Source organism: Carica papaya, chromosome 8 (assembly GCF_054855325.1).
Source record: "Carica papaya isolate Zhongbai chromosome 8, ASM5485532v1, whole genome shotgun sequence".
NCBI classification, from domain to species: Eukaryota; Viridiplantae; Streptophyta; class Magnoliopsida; order Brassicales; family Caricaceae; genus Carica; species Carica papaya.
In genome coordinates, this window is record NC_142316.1 from 643,977 (window position 1) to 670,609 (window position 26,633).

Below are 26,633 nucleotides of genomic sequence, written 5' to 3' on the forward strand. Positions count from 1 at the left end.
AGGGAAGACTAACAAAAGGGATGAGCAAAAGGAGTAAGCTGTTTGCACCTTTTGGAGACAGTTGGGTCAGTTAAGAAAAAAAAGCAAAAAGTGCCTTGCAGAGGGGCACTCTTTGTCAGCCAGGTATTGTGATCGGAACAAAATATCAGAACTTTTAACCAAGATGTTAATTTTACACCAACTATTTCAGATAGAATGATTTCTATGCGCTTCCTTGTGGGCTAAGGCAAGTGGCTTTTGTTGAGGTGTGCCTCTAACCAAGCTATTTCAGATAGAATGATTTGGAAGGGGCAGTCTTACATAAATTTCTCCTGCTTTTCCTCTATGTTTCCCTTTACTTTCTTGCTTTTTTTTTATGTCAGCCTATATTATCCTCTTCTATTAGTATTTTCTTTCATCATTAATAATATTATTGTTTCTTTTCATTCTTTAATAATATTGTTTTTGTCTATCAAAAAGAGAGTTTTTTTTAATTGTAATCAATTAGCCTGTCAACAATTTACTCAATAACAAAAAAAAAGCAGTTGTAGTAAAAAAAAGAATTCAAATGAAAGACCATAGTAGCAACAAAATAAATAACGAAATAAACATAGTAGTAACAGTTTTTTTCTTTTTCCATTTTGAGCGGCAGGGGGTGGGAGGGAGGGAACAAAGGCAGCACAAACCACAAAGACGGTGTTCACATGAACCAACCAATGCTAGTTTATTCCACGAAAGTTTGGCCTCAAAAATGATATAACATGTTTTACCAGAAACTAATGTATTTGAAATAACCACCAACAACCAAACCTCAGAGAAGTATAGATGGTAATCTCCTAGCTGTTTATCAGCCCATTTCTGAATAGGTGATAAAAAGGACTGTAAGAAAGATAGTTCTCGACAGCCCTCTTCGCCTTCAATTTTTGCGTACAAACTTTTTAAGTGTAACCTCTCTTGTGGACCACGTTCTTCTCTCAATGGTATTTTGTTCAACTGCTCAATGGTATGGCGTATAATTCTTCGCTCACTAGTGATAACATACTGTAATCACAAAGAAAAAATACTTGTAAAAAACCCACAGTAATTTTAGTGACTGAATGCAAATTTTGCATCAAGAAAGAATTTTCATTTCCAGTTTGTCAGTAATACCTGGCGGAACAGTACCCACGCATAGCATGTATAATGAATGGTCTCTGTTATTCCCAAGACACGCCAGGTTGATTTCAGAAGTTCAAGAATTTCTTCCACTTCCTAGAAAATGCTTTGCAATTAGACCAATTAAGCAAAAAACAAAACACAAAAATGAGTCTTGTTATCTGTTTAGGAAACAGATAGAATCTTAAGAATATCGCAATTAACATCCCCAATTGTGAAATTTGTAACAAAACCCAAAATCGTATGATAGTCATCTAAAGCATTGCATATTTGGCTATTAGAAACTGTTAAAAGATCAGTTGGACAACCAATTATACTAAAAGCCTAACTAGTTTTTTTTGAAATATTAAAAGCCTAAATAGTTGACATTGGACTAAATTCAGAAAAGAATTAAAACCTTACTTCCAGCACGATTTAAACCATGCAAGCGCAGACACTAAAGAGAAAAAAAATGTCTGTTTTTAGCACTTAAGCTTTCCTCCAAATATTATTCTGGCAAATGAGTTAGTAGTAATAACGCATCATGATTGCTGGTACTTCTGATACTTGCTAGATGGATGAGTTTTTTAAGGTCAGCATATAGATGCATACATGCATGTATTACTGCATACTTATGCATAGGTGCATGTATTATTGAAAGGTCACATACAGATATCATTAATTGCCACACTAATATTATGAATCCAATTGACAGCCTCACCTATACAAGGCTGATAAACAGTGCAACAAGGAAACACACAGCAAGAAATCTAAATACTTACTAGGATCTATTATTGAGCTTAACAAGTACTTAGTTCCCGTTGGTTAGTGTAAAACACAAGAAAGAAGAATCAAAAAGAGCTAATTTAAATCCCAGAAATCGAGTTGGTAAATCCCTGCACAGCGGGAGGTTCTAGGTATCTTCAAGAAGCATCATTGTGCCTCTCAGCCGGGTTTGACTAATTATTTTTATTCTGGTTTTTAACATATTATATCAGCATAACAATTTAATAAACAAAATTTACAAACCTCTGTCAGCTTTCCCTCATCTAGCATATCAAAGACGCTGAGAAGCAATTTTTCATACAATCTAACATTTAGATGATAGCCATCGGCCCAATGGCATACTTCTCCAGTTAAATCACCCCGTGCTGGCCTCTCAGCAAGTGGAATGGCAGTCTCTCTAAGAGCTCTCAAGCACTCAGTCCGCTGGAGTTCACCGGTAGAAGATGGGAGAGACTGATAATTTAAAAAATAATAATAATCATAAGATCAAGAAGAAAGATAGAATTAAGTTTCAAAGCCAAAGGAAAGATATCGAATAACATTTTAAGCAACTTACTCATAAATTAACTATCATTTATATTTTTAAAGAGAAATATGAATTCTTACAAACAAGGCACCAAGGAGGAGCCACCCATGTACAAAAGGAGAGAATTTATAGTTCAGTCAAAATACCTATAAGGTCTCCCAAATCTTCGTCAGCATCAAAAACATGACTCTGGAACATAAAAAAACACAGGAGCTGGAGCCAAAAGTCTCTAACCCTATCAAAAGAAAAAGTACCTTTCCTACTTTTTATCACACAGTATACCCTACTAATAAGCCCGTTGCATATCCTGATAGACACAAAAGCAACTCATTCCAGGTTGAGAAAGCAGAGGATTGTGCATCAGAGGCAATAAGAGAAGGAATACCAGAAAAGTAAATTGTGTGGAATCTTAGTTGTGGCCTTAGACAAACAACCCTTTTACTAGAATTCTTCCCTCCCTAGTCTCTTCCAAAGATTTTCAATCCTGAGATCCACCCTTTCACATCCTAACAATAAAAGAAAGCAATTATAAACAAGTTTCCCTGAAACTCACTGTCTAACCAGATTTGTTTCGAAGGAAAATCACACTACGCAAGGTGAGAGTGTTTGAGGTGCAAGTAGAAGAACTCCACACTGGAAAGCCTTACCAAAATTCCACCCTACCTCATCATGCCACAAGTGATCCACTGCGCATAAGGAAAGATAGCAAGGGAGGTTCACATTCCACACCACCTGCCCAGTTTCCAAAGAAAAAACAGAATAGGGAAACATGCATACAAGTGCCTCCTTTCGCACCACCCAGCTAGCCCAAAACTTCACACTTCGATCAAAGTCCATATTCAATCTAATACACCTTAAAATCTCATCACACCCCTAATTAATACACTTTCAGAACTTGTCCCATAAGGACCACTAAGAGGCCAAATCCTCCAACCCCTCATACAATCCCAAATTTGAATTTTAAGACCCGTAATATTCTGAAGTATTTTCTCAGAATTATTGTTGTATATTGATGAAGAGAAATACAGCAATATGTAGGAGTAAGATTACACAAAGAAACCCTAACTTTCTGTCCGTAATTCAGAAAGCTAAGGACAGAGTTTAGGAGGAAATCTTGGAGGATCTGATTATTAAATAACTGGTACCAAATAATTAAAGAGTCAACTAAATCTAGAATTACATAGAATTCTTCATCATTATCACTTTCCTAATCTAGAATCCTAGGCTCCCCCTCAAACTGGGTTGTAAATATTGAACAAACACAGTTGCCACTGAGTTCTCCAAAGGTGATTCTTAGAAGGGCTTTAATGAGAATATCAGCATTTTTGTGATTTTTAAGGCATGTTGATCACTTGAATTATAGAATTTTCAATTTTCTTTGAAACGAAATGGCGGTAAATTTCTATGTGCCTGTTCGGTCATGATGCACAGAATTTTTTGCTACGTGAATGGCAGCCTGGTTGTCCTAGTAAAGGTTGATAAGTAACGTAGTGATTATCCCCAATTCACTTAGAAGTCCCTTTATCCACATACCTTCATAAATTCAGCTTCAGCTAGAGACAACAGCTTTTTTTTGCTTCTCCAAGTACCTAAGTTCCCCAAAGAATAGGAAGAGTATTCAAAGATGGATCTTCGATCCTTCATATCTCCCACCTAGTTTGCATTAGAAAAAATAGAAATGTTCCAGGTAACTTGTTTCTTGTAAACTAATCCTCTTCCTAGGGTCACCTTGAGGTATCTCAAAATCCTCTACACAGCCTCTATGTGTTCCTTAATTGGGCCATGTATGAATTGGCTTAGGACACTAACTAAGAACCCGATACTTGGTCCAATGAGGAAAGGTGGATGAGTCTATCCACAAGTCTCTTGGGTCCAAGGAGGAAATAGAGGACTTGAAAATCTTTTTGCTGCTTTGAAATCATTCTTTCTTATCTCTACTATGAAGGATCATACTAGCATGAAGTTGACAAAAAGTAGAACTTTCACAGTGAAATCCTATTACTATGCTCTCTCTACTCAAGAATCCAGGATGGTTTTCTCTGGAAGCCCATATAGACATGCAAAGCCTCAGTCTCGTGTTGTCATCTATGTTTGAGAAGCCTCTTGGGGATCGTATCTTAACCATAGACAATTTGAGAAAAAGGAGTTGCATCATTGTTAGAAGGTTCCCACTTTGTAGCTGGATAACAAATCCCATAACCATCTTCTTTTATGATGCCCTCAGAGGAGAAGGCTATGAGATTCAGCTCTTAGTTTTATGGGAATTTCTTGGGTGGTGAGTGGGTGTATTCAGGCAGAAATGTTGGCTTGAGAAAGGTTCGTTGGCTGCAAGAGCAAAAATAAGTTTCTATCTCATCCCATGCCATATTCTTGTCCCCTTGAAAAGAAAGAAATCAGAGAGTGTAAGAGGATATTGACTGTTAAATGGCTACATTTAGGGACCACAAGTTTCATCGATTACATATCTAGTTAAAGATCCTCCAATTCCTTAAAGGAGATGAACTTGGGGATACCATTGACATATTGATTGAGTATTTATATAAATTTTTTTTTTATGATGTACATGGGCAGCAACCGTTAGTGCCTTCATGTATAATACTTTCCCTTTTTCTCTCAAAGAAAAAAATAGTTCAATTTATATACCGTGGATTCTATTTCAAAAAAATGTACCATGGATTCTACAGAAAACCAATCCAAATGGCATATTGGCCGTTTACATTTCAGTGAGACCTCATTGTCATAAGATCAGAGTAAACCATTTAACAATACCAAAAGAGTGACACAGATACCTCAGATTCTTCAATCTTCAGCAAAAGATTCCTCAACTCACTGGCCTTGCGCCCAGCCTCACCAAATCCAACTGCAGGATGATTAATAAGTCCCTCTGCTAACATGTTTAACTGCAGCAAAACAACATCAAAGGTAGAAAACACTTATCACCACTATTCCAATTTAAACAATAAAAATAGACATGAGAACTGGACAGGACTCACCTGCCTTTTTTGCCACCGTATATATGCTTTCTTATCGGAAAATTCTGTGCGTGAAGTACAACATAACAATTCCAGAGGAATCAGTAGGGTATCCATTCTTTTTCCAACTTTCCCTGCAAGCGCATTCAGCAAGCCCTGTCTTGTCCTAATATCCATGGCCTCAGAAATCTGAACTCATACATAAACTAGCTATCAGTAAACATGCACTACATACGATTAGTTAGTTGTTTTTATGAAAACTAATAATAATAATAATAACAATAAAAGAAAGGATCAACATTGCTCTGATTCAGGATTGATAGAAAAGGACAAAAAAATCTTCTCCTCTACACAGATGGTGACAATACTACTATTTAATCTTAACAGAACAAAATGCAAGAGACTGAAAAGTATTGCCCCCATATCAGTACAATAATATAATAATTATATTCATCAATAAAATGTTAATGAAATTATTTCACATTAATTGCAAAGTAATAGTTGTTGATGATATGGATAAAGATTTTAAAGTTCTAATTCTCAGACAAATTGTGAATTATCTTGAAACTACTTGTTCATAGTAAAAATAGTTAAATCCTATTTGTGTTTCTAAAAAAACATGTTACAGATCAATAGGATTAGACAGTTAGAAAACAAAATTGGAATAATACTGAGAAGCTTATTACTGTCCTTTTTTTAATTGTATAGATACATAGGTTAGGAAAAGAAACCACAACGGAGCTCACAAAAACAAAGGGTCTACGTTTTCCAGATATTACGACTTAAATAACAAGCAAGATTAAATAACAGATAATGAACAACTACGGGTTCAAGTTAACCACCAAAAGAGACTAGCCACAACAACTTTGACACCAAAACAGCTATTTGAAACACCATCAGCAGCAGAATAGATGAGTGCCCTTTTGCTGGTTGAAGAGGCAACCAAGAATATGATCTTTCTTTAATTCAAAATAAATATTTTCTATTGAAAAAGAAGAAATAATATTAGAAGAAATAAAAACTAGAAGCATCCACCATAGAGGAGAAAAAATTAAGAAAACTAACCGAAAAAAACAAGGAAAGAATGTGCCAATACAAGATCACAACCCAATCCTCCAGTAGGATAGAAAGAAGAACCCCTAATAAATATGTATCTCGACCCTATGTACATAATCCTATTCCCAAATAACATTTACAGAATTACAATGCTGGCCGAAAATTCTTGCATTCCTCTCCAACCAAAACACCCAAAAACCAGCAAATTAGCCCCTCCAGAACATGGAATGTGCCTTAGTTTTCCCAAGACCACATAAAAATGGAGAAAAGAAATCTCCACGTTTGGGGAGGAAAAACCAAGCTTATCCGAATTGAGGAAAAAGGTCTAGTCCAAACCACCCAAGCCACCTTATAATGCAGAAACACATAAAGAATAGCCAATGGGCAAAAATCAAAAAAGAATAACCAGCCAGTCTCTGTGTAAAACAGAACACCAGAACAAGATAAAGAGATTTGGTTTGTTCCCCAAACTGAAATTTTCGGTAAAAAAAAAAAAAAACTTTCGAGAATTTGTTGATCTATCCTTCTTACTGAATTTCCATCCTTATCTTGTGTTAATTTCTTGACAAAGTGTGATATAGGGATATGCTTATTTCATTTTAACAATGAGTAAATCAATAAATAAATGAAAGTGAAAAAAAAAAACAAAGCTTAACCCTCTCACTTCTTGGAACTATAGGAAAAAATAATTAAATAAATAAATAAATGGAAACAACTATCATAAAGAATTATGCCTTAAAGATGCTCACTTTTATCTAGTTTAATCTGCACAAAGAAAAAAAAAAGAGACTGCTAAATCTTTGTGCATCATATAAAGAAAGCATTTGAAAATTTTCTGATCAGATCCTAGCACCTGTTACAGGAGCTAGGAGGTAAAGTTTGCAGAACACCCAAGATAGAGAAAGAAAGAGATACCTCCAGTTGGACTCGCATGGTTTCCAACAAACCAACCAATCCAGTTGCACTTTGAGACTGACGGACACTTTCACTTCTACTACGTCCAAGCTTCTTGATCAACTTAGACCTTTTATCCTTCCTTTTTTCTTTTGATGGTACAATAAGGCCCCTGTGCATAGAAGAAAGAAGAAAACAAGAACAGGGAGATAGGCAGCAAATTATAAAGATGAGAAGAAGACTTCATTTGCACTATTAATAGTTCACTGACATCAATCAAAGAAAAGAAGATAATCTTCAAAGTAAAACAGATAGGGCAAGCATACCCAGATGCCCCAGCACATGCCAAAAGGACTTCATATGCAGTCTCACGAAGATCATCATCTGTGATGCCTGATAACAGTAAATATGATCTTTTCAAAGACAGCAGCATGCATTGTAAATTCACAAAATACTTGAGATTCTACATAAAATAGTACACTATTTTCCATAAAAATGCAAACGCATAAAGTGGTCATGTAGCTCTGATGCCAAAGCCATACTTTGGTTTATTCCATGAAATTACCAATGATTCCATGTTCTGTCACTAATCTCTAGACTATAAACCCTTCTCTCCTAACCAGCAAAACAGAATAGCAGAACAAAAACTGAATACCTACCTGTATATGGTGCCAGTAGTACATGGCAAGAGTTAACCTTGGAGGTCCAAGCAAATAAAAGATACACAGAGTATTGTCAGTCCTCAGAAACTTTCAGACATTAAAATCCAAGATCAAAGGCTCCACCATTTTCAAAATCTTCCCCTTAACTTTCTTGGCAATCCCACAAGGCAAAATAAATCCAATTACCTAATAATGTCAAATCAACTGTTTACCTGTGGCAAAAGAAGGCACCTTCAGGACCAGATCAGCAGCATCATTTGCATTCCGTCTTGAAATTCTGATGCTATTAACTTCTTCAATATCATCATCCTCAAAACCCTCAATATCATCCACAGTAAGCTCTTGAACTTGTATAGAATCAAAAGATTCAGATATTGGTACAGCTGATACAGCAGGTGATAGTGCAAAAGCAGATGGTAAAGGAGTTGGTGTTGGTCTTGAAACAGGGATAGGCGGTGGGGCGCGTTTAGGTGGTGACCCTGAAGATTCAGGAGTTGTAACTAAAAAAAATTCATCTGCAGAACCCACACTATTCTGAAATAAGACCCAAAAAAAAAAAGAGATTAAGCCTTAAAATTGACAGCAAACCACAAAATATAAATATATATGAATATACAGGATGAAGATTTTTATTCAAGAAAATACAGGATGAAGATTTGATTATGCCTCGGCTTAGATGACAACATGACATACTATTTTGAACTGTTAACAATCTTGATGGCCCCTCTGTTTGGGCGAAGGCCCATAGATGTTTTGAAGACGTTTGCCAATCTATTTTGTATAGAGATTAGCTGGTTATTCTTTCTACAACTTAGCTAGTTCTTCTCTCTTTTCATTCCTTTGGTTCTTTGTTTGTTTTGGAGGATATCTAATCCTCCCAATCAGTATCTTCTTTTCTCAACAAAATTTCTTCTTTTCTATCGAAAAGAAAAACTGATCATCACAATATTTCTGAAAGCCCTTCTTCTATTGCCTTAATTTTTTAATTAAAAATTATTTGTGAACATTAATAGCCAAGTGGTGAATTTGATAAAATAATTGACACAATTGTATATGCTTAAAATTTTCTCAAAACTGAAGATGAAAATGTGCCAACATTTGGTTCAAGGCAATGCCCACGACTCTGCACACAAAATTGATATGGTCTAGTGAATGGAAAGAAACAGAAATTAACTCTTAAACAAGATTTGCTTACCATTTGTGGTAAGCCAGTATGGTCATGATAATCCCTAATAGCTTCAGAGAGTTCGAGCATTCCACCTATATTTACAAGAAACAATCACATAAGGGAATTCCAGATTCGGTTACCAGAAGAAAGCAAAAGAAAAATTTGTACCACCTTTTTTGGCACAACTAAGGACATAATCAATACTGACTTGATCCAAGTCCACATCATCAAGCGTGACGGCTCCAGGCGGCATTACAACCTTCTTAATTAAGCTCCCTGAAAGAATAAAATCTAAGAGTACTCTCCTATCCCGTCGGTATCGTTGTAAAAGCTCAATAGAATTTTCCCTGCATGTATATAATGAAAGTGGTTACAGTAAGACAATTAAAATCAGAAAGTGGTTATTTAACACTAAGGAGCTTAATAATGAGGTGAAACGTACTCTTCCATGACTAGCTCAAACACTAGCTCAAATCAGCTCTTCAGACTAAAATTGATCATCAAATAATACTACGTCCCCTGCCGGAAAAACATAAAGGCAAAGTCAGTCATTGTTCCGCAAATTATTGTGACTGCGCGAGAAAAGCGAATATACCAGCAAATGAAAAGGCAAAATCGCATATTACATTGTTTTTTAAAAATAAAAAGTGTAAAATGGTTGTAATGCCGCTTAAGAAGAAAAACATAAAATCTGAGAAGAAAGAAATGCATCTTAAGTCGAACAAGTAGTTTCCTCAACAATTCAACACCAGATCCGTTTGCCTCCCACGAAAATCAAAGGAAACCAAAACACTTAGGCACTTAAACATCCACTCCACAAACTTTTACGTAACTTATCTACCATGCCACAGGAGCAACTCAACAAATCAAGTCACTAAATCCATTTCCTTCCTTATCCATTCACTCAGCTTTCTTCGCAAACTAACAAGGCATTAGCTCTTGAATTCTCTTCCCTCTATACTCCATCCTCAGCGTCCGCAACTCAGAAAGGTAACAATACAACTTTAAAAAAAAGTAAATGAAACTAACCAGAGTGGAAAATGCGTCGACGGAGTCATAATTAAGACATAAATGAAGTAATTAGTGAGTGTAGGACATCTTAATCACATAAAATCAAGAAGATTCTTGAAGAAAATTTGAAATGAAAGTGCAGAGATCTTGTTGAGCGGGAGATGGAGAAAGAAAGAGAAGTGTCAATGGCAGAGCTTAAATAAGTCAAAAACCTTTGAAAACGAAGGATTCAACTGAAACCGTTAGTTCTGAAGACCACTGGTAATCTCTGGCAGAGAAAGAGCTGAGGAGAAGATCTGAGACGAGGAGAAATAGAAAAATGATCCGATAAACGAGTTTTGAATGTCTTTCTTCTTTCCCTTTTTTTTTTGTTAAAATATCTCTGTCTTCAAAAGAAGTATTATATATTTTTTTAAGGCTAATTTTATATTTAGTCTTTTCAACTTTTACATGTATTTTCAAATTGGTCCTTAGAGTTTTAAATTTTTAAAATTAAAGACATATTTTTAGTACTATAATCAATTTAGTCCCTTTCGTGATGTGTATTATATGGTCAAGACTGGTCCAAATAATATCAGAACGGTCTTTGGTCTATAATTGCAGATTGAAAAAATCGGTTCCGGTTCAGACCGGTCAACGTGATTTTAAAATATATAACATAATGTATTAATATTTACTAATCTAAATTATTTATTTATTTAATTTTTTTAATTATTCAACATTTAAATAATTTATAATTTATATATATATAATTAATTTTGTTAATAATTTTTTAAATAAATAAAAAAATAATTATTCAAATGAGTTAGAACTTAATTATACAATAAATAAAATATTTTAAATATGTAATTGTTTAAATTTTATTATGTTTTATTTCAAAATTATACCGTTCTACTCCATACTATTAAAATTATATAATAAACTTAACAAATTATATTAATATTATATCGTCATAATTTTAAATAATATAAGATTATATTACTACAAATTTAATAATACAAAAAATATTGACATCATCACTTGTTCACATGTTATATATAATTTTAAAATATAATAATATAATGTGAGAGATTTAACTTACATAAATCTATAATCTATTAACAACGTTAATTGACTTAAACACATAATTTTTTTCTTATTAAAATTATAATTATTTTTTATATAATCGAATTATTTACTTAACGCAGTAATATAAAAAAAATAATTTGTATCAGCACTGTTTAGTAGATAGATTATTTCGATAACATAACTATGAATTTATTCTTAAACTATTTCATATAAAAAAGTTACAAAAATAAAAAATTTATTTTACACTATTTTAAATAATAATTACTAGTGTTATTAATAATGTCAATTTATATATCTTTTATTTTAGTAGAAAATTTTAACTTTTTTCGATTAACATATGATAAGTTACATGTATTATATTTCTTGATTTTATATGTCGATATTATGGATTACTTATCCGTAACTTGTTCATAAGACTCTTGATTAATTTTTTAAAATTATTAATATATATAGTTTAAAATTATCTCGATGTTATAATATTTATGGATGAAACTGTTTAAAAATTTTACTATCATTGCATGTACAGAGTAATATTATTGACTAACTCAATTATAAAAGAAACCGAAAAAAAAAATTGGAGAGAGTTAATAGAAGATGAAAATATAAGTAATTGCATTTATTCATCAATAACCATAGTTGATACATGTATTTATATTTATATATATTTTATAATAATCGTTAGTTATAATAAATTAATAAAATATTATATTGATTGATTTAAAATATGATATTTACCGAACAATAAACAAAATATTTTATAAAAAATTTAAATATATGATAAATTTGTTATTACGATTATATGAGATTCAATATTTAATTATTTTAATACATAATTGAAAAGCTACTTATTTATCAAAAAATTAGCGAGTAAAAAATATAGGACTATGTTTGTATATTTATTACATATGACATTAGGTTGACTTTTGATTTTATTGGTTATTCAGGAAAAATGTGTATACTATAAAGTTGGGACCGTGGATGTAGTGACATTTATTCCTTACAGTATAAATTAGTGGAGAAGGAGCGAGTAGGCGGAGAATCAAATATCGATGGCGTCAAGAGGAAACGCTGTACATCCGAGGTGGCAGGGGGAGGAGGAAGCGTGGAATGGCACGTTCGACCTCCAAACCCTAAAAATTCGATTGTTTTCTTCGATATTACCATACGTACCATTGATGCCGGTCGTATCAATGGCACGTTCGACCTCCAAAACAATTTTTACATGTATTTTCAAATTGGTCCTTAGAGTTTTGAATTTTTAAAATTAAAGACATATTTTTAGTGCTATAATCAATTTAGTCCCTTTCGTGGTGTGTATTATAAGGTCAAGACTGGTCCAAATAATGTCGGAACGATCTTTGATCTATAATTGCGGATTGAAAAAATCGGTTCCGATTCAGACCGGTCAATATGATTTTAAAATATATAATATAATATATTAACATTTACTAATCTAAATCATTTATTTATTTAATTTTCTTAACTATTCAACATTTAAATAATTTATAATTTATATATTTATAATCAATTTTGTTAATAATTTTTTTAAAAAATAATAATTATTCAAATGAGTTAGAACTTAATTATATAATAAATAAAATATCTGAAATATGTAATAGTTTAAATTTTGATATGTTTTATTTCAAAATTATATCGTTCTACTCCATGCTATTAAAATTTAATAATAAATTTAACAAATTACATCAATATTACATTGTCATAATTTTTAATAATATAAAATTACATCAGAAAAAAATGATAATACAAATAGAAATTGATATCGTCACTTGTTCACATGTTATATATAATTTTAAAATATAATAATATAATGTGAGAGAGATAACTTATATAAATCTATAATTTATTAACAACTTTAATTGATTTAAACACATACATTTTTTCTTATTAAAACTATAATTATATTTGATATAATCGAATTATTTACTTAACGTAGTAACATAAAAAAATAATTTGTATCAGCACTATTTGGTAGATAGATTATTTCGATATCATAAGTATGAATTTATTCTTAAACTATTTCATATAAAAAAGTTACAAAAATAAAAAATTTATTTTACACTATTTCAAATAATTATGACCAATATTATTAATAATGTCAATTTATATATATATTTTATTTTAACATAAAACTTTAACTTTTATCAATTAACATATGATAAGTTACATGTATTATATTTTTTGATTTTATATGTCGATATTATGGATTATTTATCTGTAACTTGTTTATAAAACTCTTGATTAATTTTTTAAAAATTATTAATATATATAGTTTAAATTTATCCTGATGTTATAATACTTATGGATAAAACTGTTTAAGAATTTTACTATCATTGCATGTACTGAGTAATATTATTGACTAACTCAATTATAAAAGAAACCGAAAAAAAAAATTGGAGAGAGTTAATAGAAGATAAAAATATAAGTAATTGCATTTATTCATCAATAACCATAGTTGATACATGTATTTATATTTATATATATTTTATAATAATCGTTAGTTATAATAAATTAATAAAATACTATATTAATTGATTTAAAATATGATATTTACCGAACAATAAATAAAATATTTTATAAATAATTTAAATATATGATAATATTATTATTACGATTATATGAGATTCAATATTTAATTATTTTAATACTTAATTCAAAAGCTAGTTATTTATCAAAAAATTACTGAGTAAAAAAATAGGACTATGTTTGTATATTTATTACATATGACATTAGGTTGACTTTTGATTTTGTTGGTTATTCCGAAAAAATGTGTATACTATAAAGTTGGGACCGTAGATGTACTGACATTTACTCTTTACAGTATAAATTAGTGGAGAAGGAGCGAGTAGGCGGAGAATCAAATACCGATGGCGTCAGGAGGAAACGCCGTACCTCCGACGGTGGCAGGGGGAGGAGGAAGCGTGGAATGGCACGTTCGACCTCCAAACCCTAAAAATCCGATTGTTTTCTTCGATATTACCATAGGCACCATTGATGCCGGTCGTATCAAGATGGAGCTCTTCGCCGATATTGCTCCTAAAACCGCCGAAAATTTCAGGTCCTGCAACTTTCTTCATGCTACAATTATCGACAATACTTCACTATTTCGATTTTCTTTTTTTTCGGTTTCTCTCCGGTTTAGTTTTGTTTTTAGTACGTGGATATGTCGGTCCGCTGTTTGGCTTTTACTCACCTGGTGTGTTCTTCTACTGGCATTTTGTGTTTGTTTACTCTCATGCCTGATTCTTTTACTTAGGATAGTTAAATGATCTTTATCAAGTGATTGTGGTGGTGCTTTTTGCTTTGGTTCACTGTGGGCGCTAAGTGGATTTATTTTGATATTGAAATGGATGCTTTCTTAAACAAGACATGGACGGAGGTGGAAATGGAATCACGCACAAAACAATTTTAATACGCTAGCCCTAGTTAGATAGTTCGTTCCTGGTAACTGATTCATACGGATTTTTTGGTCGGCATCAAGTGAAATATTGAAGCCTGTGAAAGTTCAAGGCAAAGAAATTTAAGATCAGAGTTATTGGAAATGAAGTTCAGGTGTTATAATTCAAACAAATGTTAACTGTCATGCTGATATGGAAATTTTGCTTGTATATTTTATCAATTGTCGTGTAAACTTTTGTTAATAAAACAAAAAGAAAAGATCATGTTGTTTGATTGAAGTTGTACGCTGGTTGCCAAAGTGATTTACGTATCTCTGAATATGAGCCGAGAAGTACATATAAAAGTCGGTGAAATGATTGACAGGAAATTTAATTGACAAATTAGTTTGTGAATGTCTAATCTTAAATATGCATCTTCATTTTTTTAATAAAAAAAGAAGATTATTATGGAGAAGAAAAGAAAATACACAACCAGAGGATAAGAGGTCCTTCAGATAAGAAACTAATGAAAAGTGAAACTACATCAAAATGGTAAGGAAGCCAACTACTTTGCATGTATGAAGGAATATCACCAAAGAAGCCGTGAGTCTTAGCCCACAAAGCAGAAAAGAAGGCAGTCTGTCCCACAAACAGGACGAGTAGTTAAATATGTCCTTGAAGATCCTTATGTTATGATCCAACCACAAAACCCAATAGCGGTGGAGCCAGGAAATTAAGTTTGGGAGCGAAAATTTGTGTTATCGAAAATAAATGGTGCAGAGGTAAATGTGGTATTTCCTAATCTAGTTTGGAAAGACCTACTTAGTACTCTACAAATGTGGTTGTAATTTCTTGAGCAGATTTATTCAAGTTATTCAATAAAATATTTTGAGTATTTTTAATTTTCTGTTTGTATAATGCAATCAAATCATTAGGTGTGATGCATAAGATTTCTTAGATATGATGTGTAAGAAACTCTAGATGTTGGTGTTTATATTTTTCATCCCCAAATCCATAATTGGACATATCAACTCTATTTGTCCTATATCACAAAGATAACACATCACAACCAATGGACCCTGATAACATAGCAATATTGGCCTCCCCCATTATGATCCTATCTGTATCTTTCATTTGCTAAAAGAATTCCAGAAACAAGCAAATTTACTAATTCTCATGCTATAAAGATTATAATGCCACTCCCTCTTACCAATTGTTACAACTTGGCCTTATTATGCTCTCACAGTTTGTAGCATTCATAAACTAGAGGGATGGTGTAGGTTGTGCATCTGTTTAATTTTCCTCAAATTTAAAGAATAGGTACAATCGGTTTTTCTTTTCGAATGGTATATCATGTGTAGCATAATCTTGTTTCGTTAGCTCTAACGTGATTTTATGGCATTGTGATTCTGTTACATGTGCTTTAGAATTAGTTTGTTCAAAATATATATTATTTTTTGTTCTGAAAAACAATATGTATATTTAATTAGACTTTTGTTTTAATAAATACTTTTCTTTTGGCAGGCAGTTCTGCACTGGAGAGTACAGGTATGCACTCTATCATTTTTATATTGTATGGTAAATAGGTTAATGGATTTCACGATGCTATCCTAGCTTTGTCCTTTTTGTATCTTTTTTTTTTCTTTCAAGAATTAAGAATCAAGCAAAAACTATTGATTTTTTTTCTTTTAAAAGGAAAAAGAAGTAATATTAGGAAGAAAAAGAAAATACAGTAGAGAATAAGACATCGTCTAGAAAAATAAAATTAAAAAAAAAAACAAAAAGAAAGTTCAAAATTCAAAAGACTAAGCAGAGGAGAGTAGATTCCAAATCCCATGTCATTACAAGATTACTGCCTCTTAATTCCTTTTGTAACACCTAGAGAGCAATATCTGGAAACTGTTCATAAGCTTTTGCCCATGTGTGGCCAAAAAAATCATCCTTTCTTATAGATCCTCATTAGATGGAGAGCAATTATTAGAGATTCGTTTATTCCTTTCAAGCCATAGGGCCCATAGTCCCGCAAAAGTTGCGCCTCTCAACAGGAGTTTGCCTCCTTTTGTATTTCATCCCCTTGAATAATACAAGGACTCAAAACAACTCCCTGGTTGAGGGAGTAGCCTCAGCCAAACAACCCAACCAGCCGCATCCGCAAACACCAAACAACATCACAGTGTAAAAACAAATGGGAGCAAGTCTCTCCCGGCAACACATTATACATATATCTCGAGAAAGCTCTATTTGACCTTTGAATTTGCAAAATCTCAGTAGGAAATGTTGCTTGTTGTTGATGACAATTTCAATTTGGTGATTGACTGTTGTTCTGCCACATTTGAGCTATTATGGTTGTTTGTCATCCCTTGTGCATGTTACAACATTTTTTTAGCTAATTTCGCCAATTTAATGAGATTGGCAGAAAAGCTGGCTTGCCTGTTGGGTTCAAAGGATGCCAATTTCACAGGGTGATCAAGGATTTTATGATTCAAGCTGGAGATTTTGTAAAGGTTAATACCCCTTGAATTACTATTTTGTATTGAAATTTTATTTTTTAACTTTGTTTTGGTTTTTTATTTCCTCGTTTTCTTTTTGGAGGATGGGCTATTCTCCTTTTGGTTGTATCTCTCCTTTCCTTATCTAATATATTTCTTTATCTATAAAAATAATATTTAATCGTTTAGGAAAAAAAGGAATAACAATAGCCTATGATCTTGGCTTGTTTGCTTCGGAGTGCTTTTTATATTTCAGTCTCTCTTTGCAGGATGATGGCAGTGGATGTGTTTCAATATACGGGCATAAGTTTGAAGATGAAAATTTTATTGCCAAGCATACTGGCCCTGGCCTGCTATCAATGGTATGCTTTTGGTTTTTGGGATAAAATGAATGTTGACTTTACGTTCCCTTATTGTTGAATGATGCTGTTCTTCTTCCTTGTTGTGTGAATTTTTTGTCTTCTGTGATCAAATTTTATTTGGATTTTGTTGCTCTGTTTTCTCTTTTGAGTCTTTGCTTGTTAATGCAAACATCCATTATGTGTATAAGTGAATAGACCCAAATCTCTTGGCTTGGGTGATAAAAGGGTCAATAGGAACATAATGGTTTTGATGTCCACATTTGTTGGTTTATTTAACATGCATTTATTCACCCTAGTGTATGGTATTTTCAAATTTAGAAGCACTAATTCTGATATTTTAGAATTTATTAATATATTAGTTACAAATATAAAAAAATAGTCTATTTTATACTCTCACTAATATATTAGTTAGTAGCTGTTGGTTGGCTTCCGGACCAATTTGCGCATGCATTACGACAAACATCCTCTCCTTGATAAAGAAAGTGAAGTTTTAAGACCTTTAACCTATATTGGTAAGCTATGTTGCTGGGGCTCAAGTATTGGTGTTATAGTCCCTACTTAAAATCTTGTTACGCGATCGATACTGATATGGGCTTGTTTGCTTTCTCGAAAGAACTTTTTTAAATTCTTCTCCAATTCCTTCTGAAGTTTTAAGACCTTTAACCTATACTAGTAAGCTATGTTGCTGGGACTCAAGTATAGGTGTTACAGTCCCTACTTAGTATCTTGTTATAGAATAGGTTAAAGATATGGGCTTGTTTGATTGCTCAAGAATTTTTTTTCTAAATTCTTCTGTAATTCCTTTCTTTACTGCAAAACAGAATTTATTCTTGCAATAGGATGAATAAATGCTTTACAGATAGGCTTGCTCAAATCATATAAACTGCCAACTCAAGTATAGGTGTTGTAGTCCCTACTTAGAATTTTATTATATGATAGAGCATAGTATGAACTCATTATTATTTGAAAAAAAAAGTACGAACTCGTCAAAAAGGAACCCTAAAATCTCCAAGAGTTGAGTACTCAAGAAACGTTTTTCTAAATTCTTCTCTAATTTCTTTTATTAAGAATGATGGAACGTGTATTTTATTGAATATCACAGCCTTTTATATACAGGTTTTCTAAAATAGAAAAAAAAAACAATTAATTATGTAGGATGTATTTGACCCTAATGCCCTTTAATATAATTTACATATAATACACTCTCTTTATCACTCCCTCAAGCTGAGGAATAGATGTTGTCTATTCCCAGCTTGCCAATAATAATTTGGAATATTGGACTGCTCAAGTATTTAGTTGACGTATCTTGTAGTTATGACCTGGTAGACATATATGGAGTGCATATTAGGCTGCTTTCAAGTTTCTCTTTTGTCATCCTTATTATATTTAATTTGATCATGTTGTACCAGATTGTGTGCAATTTTTATGGCTGATTTATTGTCACAATATAGACACATAAAGCTCTTTTACTTGATTCTCAGATCTTCTAAATTCATTTTAACCATAATAATCCGCATATTCCTTGAGCCATTGCTCAAAAGTCAGTACACACATTTTCTTGTATTTGGAGTTCTTTTTTTGTCACCACTACTGAACTTCTAGGCCTTGTGGTTCAAACATGACTCTCATGCAACTTCTCTTGACTTGTCTTAAAAAAATAATCTTGTCTAGCACCACTTCTGTGCCAAGAATATGGACCTTGAGTTGATCAAATTCGTATTTGAACATGCAAGAGCATCTTAAACTATATTTTCAATAAGATTCTTCAAAATTATTTTATAGTTTATGCACTTAGTTTCGGTGCACCGATAATGGTCATGTTTTTGTCGTAGGCTATTTGAAATATAAAGTATGAAAAATATAAGTATAGGCACCAAGAGAGTGCCACCCATATAAAAAATTTACAAATCAATTAGAGTTTTTGAAATAAAAAGTATAAATATATTAACAAAGCACTAAGGGGGTGCCACCCATAAGATATTTACAATTCAATAAGGCAGTCAATCACATATCTAAAATCTTCAACTCTATACAAATCAATACCCAAATAAAAGTGACCCAAATAAATCGAGCCATCTAATGGTCTGAAACCATCTATTCTTTAAGAATATCTAAACTATTTACATCCTTAACTCCTTTAAAAGCTCTTCTATTCCTCTTCTTCCAAACCATCTAGCAGACAGAAAGCGGAATTACTTCCACTTTTCCCTCCCACTACTCACACCCTTCCGCACTCAGTTTTCTTCTCTCATCAAGCCTGCCATCACCCAACTAATACCCAGCAATCCATACACCAGGGTTCTTTTTTTTTAAATAAAAATATGTATATTACACATATGACACCAGGAGGGTGTACCCCCATACACAATTATTTATAAATCAGTAAGTACATCAAATACCCTTCCAAAATCATCCCGCCCACCATACACCAAGGTTCTTGCCATTGGCTTTATAATAAATTTGCCCACTTTGTAGCAGTTTGGCTGCCTTGTTTCGTCATCCTAATGTTATTTAATCTCATACATTTATGTTGCATTACAGGCCTTCGAGTACATATGTTGAATAGCAACCCAAGCCCCTTTAACCATGGTAGAACTATGCAAATGTTGCTGATCTCGGGATTCTTTGAGTTTCATAACCATGACATGATTATGAATCTATCTCATTGCACGCATCAAAATGGAAATCTTTTAATCTCGTCCCTAAGAGATGACTAAGTTTTCCTTTTTCGTTCAAAGAGGTTCGAATAACTTGGAACAACTTAAGATAATTCTTCCAATTCAATCTATATGTTGTTTGAATATTTTGGAGCTCTCCTACCGATTGGTTGATAGGAAATTCCCCAGTTTGGGCAGTGTTGTTCAAAGATTATATCATCTGTGTCATTTCTGGCATCGGCTCTACTCTTGCAAGGGCCCTAGCGATTAAGATTGTAGATAAAGAATTCAAGTCCAGTAAGGAAGCCAGCAATGAAGGTCGACATCAGCTGTGCAGCAATGAAGACCGAGGAAAAAAAATTGATGAAAGCAGAGAAGATAATGCGCAAGATACATGCAGAGAGAGCATGTATGTGCTAGAATTAACGTGTGCTCGGCTTGAGGGTAATGAGGCTGCAAATTCTGTTAGCTGTTTTTAATAGAAAATCAATAACACAAATGACAATGGAAGTAGAGTTCCATCCAGAAAGGAGTCTACGGCTATGATGGAATTTAGAAAGAAACTGAATTTCCTGTGCATTGAGGAGCGTATGCATATATGTATGTATATACATATATATATATATATTTTACAAAGAGAAAAAGTGGAGAACTAGTATAACCAAAATATGGACAGTCTTAATGAGGTCCATATTTAATTCCAAACATAGGTAAAGGAGGAAAGACGCAAAAACTATTCTCTAGTACCTACTAATTTTCATGTGCATTGACCTGTAACTTGATCAATCAATAAGGACTATTAACACATGGTCTAGAACATTGTCTGCCATGGGGATACAAATTTTCTTTTCTGTGCTTGTTTTGCTCTCTCTGTTGTAAGAATCTTCCTTTACCTTCCTACCCAGAGAAACAGTCAGGATCCTACTGTGTCCTTATATTGTGGATTCCTGAAAAGCCAGCTTATCTGCGAGTAAACAAAACAAGTGGAAAAAATGGCGTTTGAACCTTTCTCTGTCATGCTAAAACATCCTTGATCTCTTCTACAAAATTGAAGGATTTCGACTCAATAACTAGGAGTTTTTTGGTTGTTGCAATCAGCATGTCTGCTCCAACCAGCTAGGCTGGCAGCAGCTGTTGATCAGGTGAGAGAGAGGCCTTGTAGGAACCTTTTTTTTTTTAGATAAAAAAGTGTAAGTAGTATATTAAGCGAAGGCACAAAAGGGTGCCACCCATATACAAAAAATTTAATAGTAATCAGTGAGTATATCTACGATGATGCCAAATCCTCTAAGCTATAAATGTCATGTACCAAAACCATGGAACCAGAATAATGTAGTCATTTGTCTCTAATTTTGGCAAGAATTTCTTCTTTGCCCTCAAAAACCCTCTTACTTCTCTCTTTCCAAATGACCCACACGAGAGACAAGGGTATGAGACGAGACACGCCCTTCTCCTTACAAATCCCCTCCCAAGCTAAAAGCTCATTGCTCACTGACACAGCCATAACCCAATTAAGACCCAAAAGGCTGTACAGAGTATTCCAGAGGCTGTAGGTGAAGGAGCACCATAGCATGATGTGATTGCTGGATTTGGCATATTCTCTGCACAGGAAGCATCTGTTGGCCAAAATTTTTCCACTTTTCATCAAATTATCAATTATCAAAATACGTTCCTTAACCACTTCTCAAGCAAAGAAAGAAATTTGGGTAGGTGCTTTAGACTTCCATACCATTCTTGTAGGGAAACCATACTGTCCAAACTCCTTAAAGTCCATCAGGTGACTACAAAGAGAGGTAATTGAGAATTTTCCATTTTTTTTAGATCCCAAAGGAGCTTGTCAGGGCTATCATTGAAGCGAACAATAGCGAGAAGCTGAAGAAGCTCAGTGTATTCATTGATTTCCCAGTCCTGAAGATTCCTTGAAGTGTTCACTGACCATGTGTTGTTGTTGAAAGCATCAGTAACTAAAATATGCTTGTTTTGGGCTATAGCAAATATTTGAGGGAACTTGAGCTCAAAACTAACATTGCAACACCAAACAGCTCGCCAGAAGTATGTTTTGTTGGCTCTGCCAACCTTCCATTTAGTTTTTTGAAGGACAGTTTCTTGCATCCCAGAAGCCCACACCATGTTTCCTGTTTTCCCAGTTTCTGACAGAAGGGCCAATTCTGATCCTCTTACCCCATTTTGCCTCAGTTATCTTTAGCCATAAACTATTTTCCTCTTCCCAAAATCTCCAGACCCATTTGCCCAGCCAAGATCTATTCAGCTGATTCAACGATCTCAAACCAAGTTCCCCGAGCCTCATTGGATGTTAACATTCTCCCACTTAACCAGATAGTATTTTTTGTTATCCTCATTTTCCCGCCAAAGAAATCTGTATTGGATGGTCCCCAGTTTCTTTGCTACCTTGGAATGGAAGGTGAGCAATGACATGTAGTAGATGGGGAGGTTGGAAACAATGCTGTTCATCAGTGTCAATCGACCCCTTTTGGAGAGGAATTTCCTTTTCCAGGCAGCTAATCTATTCTAAAAAAGTTTGATGATAGGCTTCCAAGTTCCTCCATCCTTGTATTTGGCACCTAAGGGGAGACTGAGGTAATTAATTGGTAATTGAGAAGAAGTGCACCCCAAAACCCGAGCAAGGGCCTTCCCATCGCTGCCATCACCTATCCTCACAAGTTCAAATTTGTGCAAATTTATTTTGAGGTCCGATACAGCTTGGAAGCGGAGTAAGACACATCTCAGATTGAGCAGCATGGAAGTCTCTGGCTGACAAAATATTAGGGTGTCGTCCACAAAGAAAATATGAGATAATTCAGTTTGTGAGCTTTCGCCCCCAATGTTAATATCATTAAGCAGATTCATCTCCTTTGCTTGCTCCAGCAGTCTTCTCAAGGCCTTCATGGCAGTAATGAACAGTAGGGTAGACAACTGGTCCCCTTGTCTTAAGCCCCTTGAAGCCGTGAAGGATGAGGATAGCCCCTCATTAACAATGACTGCAAAACTGGCTGAAGAAATACACCATCTGATCCACCTTCTCCACTTTCTGCCAAAACCCATCCTATTGAGCACATAATTAAGAAAGTCCCAACAAACATGTTCAAAGGCTTTTTCCATGTCGAATTTGCAAAGAATGCCGTCTCTCTTATTGTTTATCATGTCGTCAACAGCTTCATTGGCAATTAAAATAGCATCCGTAATCTGCCTTCCCCCACGAAAGCATGTTGACAGTTGCTAATTATCAAGCTTAAGACTTTCGATAGGCATTTAGCAAGTACCTTGGAGATCAGCTTATAAATACATCCAACCAGACTTATAGGCGTAAAGTCTTTAAAGCTTTTTGCCCCTTCTTTCTTTGGAGTTAAGACAAGGAATGTGGAGTTGAGTGCTTTAACAAATGAGCCAGATTTGTGAATTCTTTAAACATTTCAAGCACATCTTCCTTCAACACCGGTCAGAATTCCTGCACAAATCTCGTGTTAAAGCCATCCGGCCCTGTGACTTTATCCCCATTACAATCACGCAGGCAGCTAATGATTTCATCCTCCGAAAAAACCACTTCCAGCTAAATGTTGGCCTCCTCATCGGCCTTGTAGGAACTTTGCTTCTCTAGAACTGAGTTACTTTTGTTGATCTGTTAGATATCTTCTCTTAAAGAGACTCGTAAGTCTTTTGTAAATGGGTTGAACCTCTTTAATGGCTCCTTAACATTACTTATCTTTTCTGTCTGAAAAAAAAAGCACAAAGAACTGTGTAAATTTTCTCCCAATATGTTATTCACTGGTTAGATGGCCTTTTATGATCTAGGTCATAGGAACCAAATACCTCTATCTAAAATCATAACTACCCCAGAAGTATAGCAGATCCAGAATACAAATTCAAAACTGACTTGCAACTAAGTCTGACTACCAGGAAAAAACTGTCAAAATAAGAAATAAACAGACACACCAACCATTATCAAATAAAGGGTGAAAAGCTAAATCCTTCACTAACAGTGACTAAGTTGTCTTCTTTCCATGAGGCAACCTTCTACAAACCTTATTATTGGAAGGCAGTCTTTGCCCTCTTTCTGGCTCATGCTGAACATTTCTTGACTCAAGCTAAAGACGTTGTAACATTCAACTCCTAGCAAAAGCACGGTGTTTTCATTTATCAAGAAACTACATGGTGGAAAGTCATGGATTCGTAAATCCATCAGTAGCCAGAAAATCTATTCTCCAGCATACGATCCTTGATTGCACATGGATGAGAATGTCTTGGGATTGATGGTGTACACAATGCCATTGTAAAAATAAAGGGCCATCATGCACTTTCTGGGAAATAAAGGTTGTGGTGACCAGTTATTATGTGTCCTCATAATTTTGATCTAGATGTAAGATGTTATGTTGCTTGTCTTGCACTCTGTCTCCGGCTCCTCTTTTTGTTCTGGTTGTCGAACGTTTTGTTAGCTGATGTGAGTTTGATGATAAGATAACATCAGGTTACTAAAAGATATTTATTTTTTTCTTCTATGGCAGGCAAATAGTGGACCAAATAGTAATGGGTGCCAGGTACTTAAATTTGATCTCTCTCTTATCTCAGTTGCATTCAGTACATCTACTGCTCTTTTTTTTGGGGTATGTGGGGGGGGGGGGGAGGGGGGGGGGGGGGGGGGGGTGGAAGCGGTTGGGGTCAGAAAATAATAGCATAACCAAATGGACATTACACATAATTGAGTTGCATTTCTTCACGGAGCGTTATTAATGTGGGCCACATTTTTGGCGTGACATGAGAATTTGGAAAAGCAATGATAAACTATATTTTGTCGATATTTTAGTTTGTTAATGTTTAATATCCACCAGAAGCTCACTAGATGTGGTTCTCTTTAGGAAGAAAAATATGAGAATCACTTTTCATTTGACAATGGTTCAAGGCAAGGGGGAAACCTAGCCCAGGTGGCTAAACATCTTTCTATCTACTGAGAGAGAATGGGTTTAGTTTTCTTGCATATTTGTAATATGCTGCTAAAAAATTAAATTCTAAAAGAAATTCGAGGAATTTAATGTAGCTTTAAGAATTTTTCTGAAGCTATCTCCTTATTTTCCTATCTTTACAATTTATTATTGCATTCCTTTTGCTGCAGTTTTTCATCACTTGTGCAAAATGTGATTGGCTCGACAATAAGCACGTTGTCTTTGGGGTATGTCCTCTTAACATTTTTAAATCCATGTTTAAAAATGAATCTGCAATTAGTTAATGTATTTGTTGTACCTATTAAAGGATAATGAATTTGGAACTAGTTAATCTAGTATTATCCCGTATGGATCTGAAATATTGTTTCAGCTTTGGTTTGCTTCGAGAGATCGGATATATGCTTCAGAACCAGGCAGTGATATGAGGACTAGTTGAATAACTGAAATTTGAACTTCTTTCATGTCTTCATTTAGTTTGGTTGGGTTGGTCTGGCCTGATCTACTTCAGAGGACTATGAACCTTCCATATTCATTTCCCTGGCTTTTCTTGATCAGAAATACTGAATAACTTTATTATCCTTGCTTTTGATGTAGAGAGTTCTCGGAGATGGTCTTTTGGTAGTTCGGAAAATTGAGAATGTGGCTACTGGACCTAACAATCGGCCTAAACTTGCTTGCGTTATTGCTGAATGTGGGGAAATGTAAAGCCTTAAAACTACAAGGCTCAATTCTCTTGCTTAACTGTTGTAGAAAGGAAAAAGTGAACTACTTACTGAGGATTAACCACAAACATTTACCTCTAAACACTTTCCTAATTTCGTGAAATTTCCGTTTGTGACATGCTAACTATTTTGCCTACGTGCACGCAATGTATAACTAAATTCGGACACTTGCTTTCCTCGATGAATTTCTTCCTCTATTTTCCATATAGTTGCTGCATTCCGGTATGTGAGATAAAAAGCAGTACCAGGATCTTACATTACCTACTTGCAAGGTATGTGACTTGGCTTATTTTGTATGAACTTACAAGTTAATCAACAATGTATTTGGAGTATTTAGTGTAAATAACCTTGTGAAGGGAAGCAGTGTTGGCTTTGTTTGTTGCTTGGGGAGAAGTGGAAAAACAAGATGAAGAGGGAAAAAGAAAAAGGACGAACTCGGCAACTCATTAGTTTTGTAATTCGAATATATAAAAAATCATACTGTGAAGAAATTTTATAAATTTAAATAGTAAATTATAATAAAAAAAATTTATAATTCAATTACAGTATGACTCGTATTAGTAATTTATTTATTTAAAAAATATACAATTAATGATATTCTCACATAAAATTATACAGGAATATAAATATTTTTATGTAATATAGTCAGCTTAATACCTAAAAAATTTGTATATTTATATAATAATTAATAAAAATATAAATAAATTTTGAACGCAACAGTTTAAAATTTTTTAACTTTATAATTTTTTTTTCTATTATTATTTTTATTAAACTATTTTTAAATAACATATATAATA

At 33.8% G+C, this 26,633-nt stretch overlaps 2 protein-coding genes across 4 annotated transcripts in view; one reads left to right on the forward strand and one right to left on the reverse strand.

Annotated features, from left to right (window-relative positions):
• Positions 1-10,567, reverse strand: part of LOC110807520 (plant/protein (DUF810)) — a 43,707-nt gene extending 33,140 nt beyond the window's left edge. For 2 of the 3 annotated variants that reach the window (XR_015814164.1, XM_022032660.2), the window contains exons 1-12: positions 10,401-10,567; positions 9,620-9,696; positions 9,349-9,524; positions 9,205-9,269; positions 8,222-8,543; positions 7,674-7,740; positions 7,369-7,519; positions 5,419-5,586; positions 5,215-5,325; positions 2,143-2,352; positions 1,129-1,230; positions 790-1,020 (exon numbers count right to left, since the gene is read on the reverse strand). Coding sequence is in view for 2 of the 3 variants with exons in the window: in XM_022032660.2 (XP_021888352.2) it covers positions 790-1,020; positions 1,129-1,230; positions 2,143-2,352; positions 5,215-5,325; positions 5,419-5,586; positions 7,369-7,519; positions 7,674-7,740; positions 8,222-8,543; positions 9,205-9,269; positions 9,349-9,524; positions 9,620-9,627 (1,611 nt within the window). In the remaining variant the exon portion in view is untranslated. Of the gene's footprint in view, positions 1-789; positions 1,021-1,128; positions 1,231-2,142; positions 2,353-5,214; positions 5,326-5,418; positions 5,587-7,368; positions 7,520-7,673; positions 7,741-8,221; positions 8,544-9,204; positions 9,270-9,348; positions 9,525-9,619; positions 9,697-10,400 lie in introns of those variants that run through there. The other variant, XM_022032661.2, reaches the window with a different exon arrangement.
• A 3,496-nt stretch (positions 10,568-14,063) lies between these two features.
• On the forward strand, positions 14,064-26,003 carry LOC110807527 (Cyclophilin-like peptidyl-prolyl cis-trans isomerase family protein). The gene is made up of 7 exons (XM_022032668.2): positions 14,064-14,332; positions 16,176-16,199; positions 17,068-17,155; positions 17,410-17,502; positions 24,680-24,712; positions 25,285-25,341; positions 25,709-26,003. The coding sequence occupies exons 1-7, from the start codon at positions 14,142-14,144 to the stop codon at positions 25,817-25,819; spliced, it is 597 nt and encodes a 198-aa protein (XP_021888360.1). The 5' UTR covers positions 14,064-14,141; the 3' UTR covers positions 25,820-26,003.
• Positions 26,004-26,633: the final 630 nt, after the last annotated feature.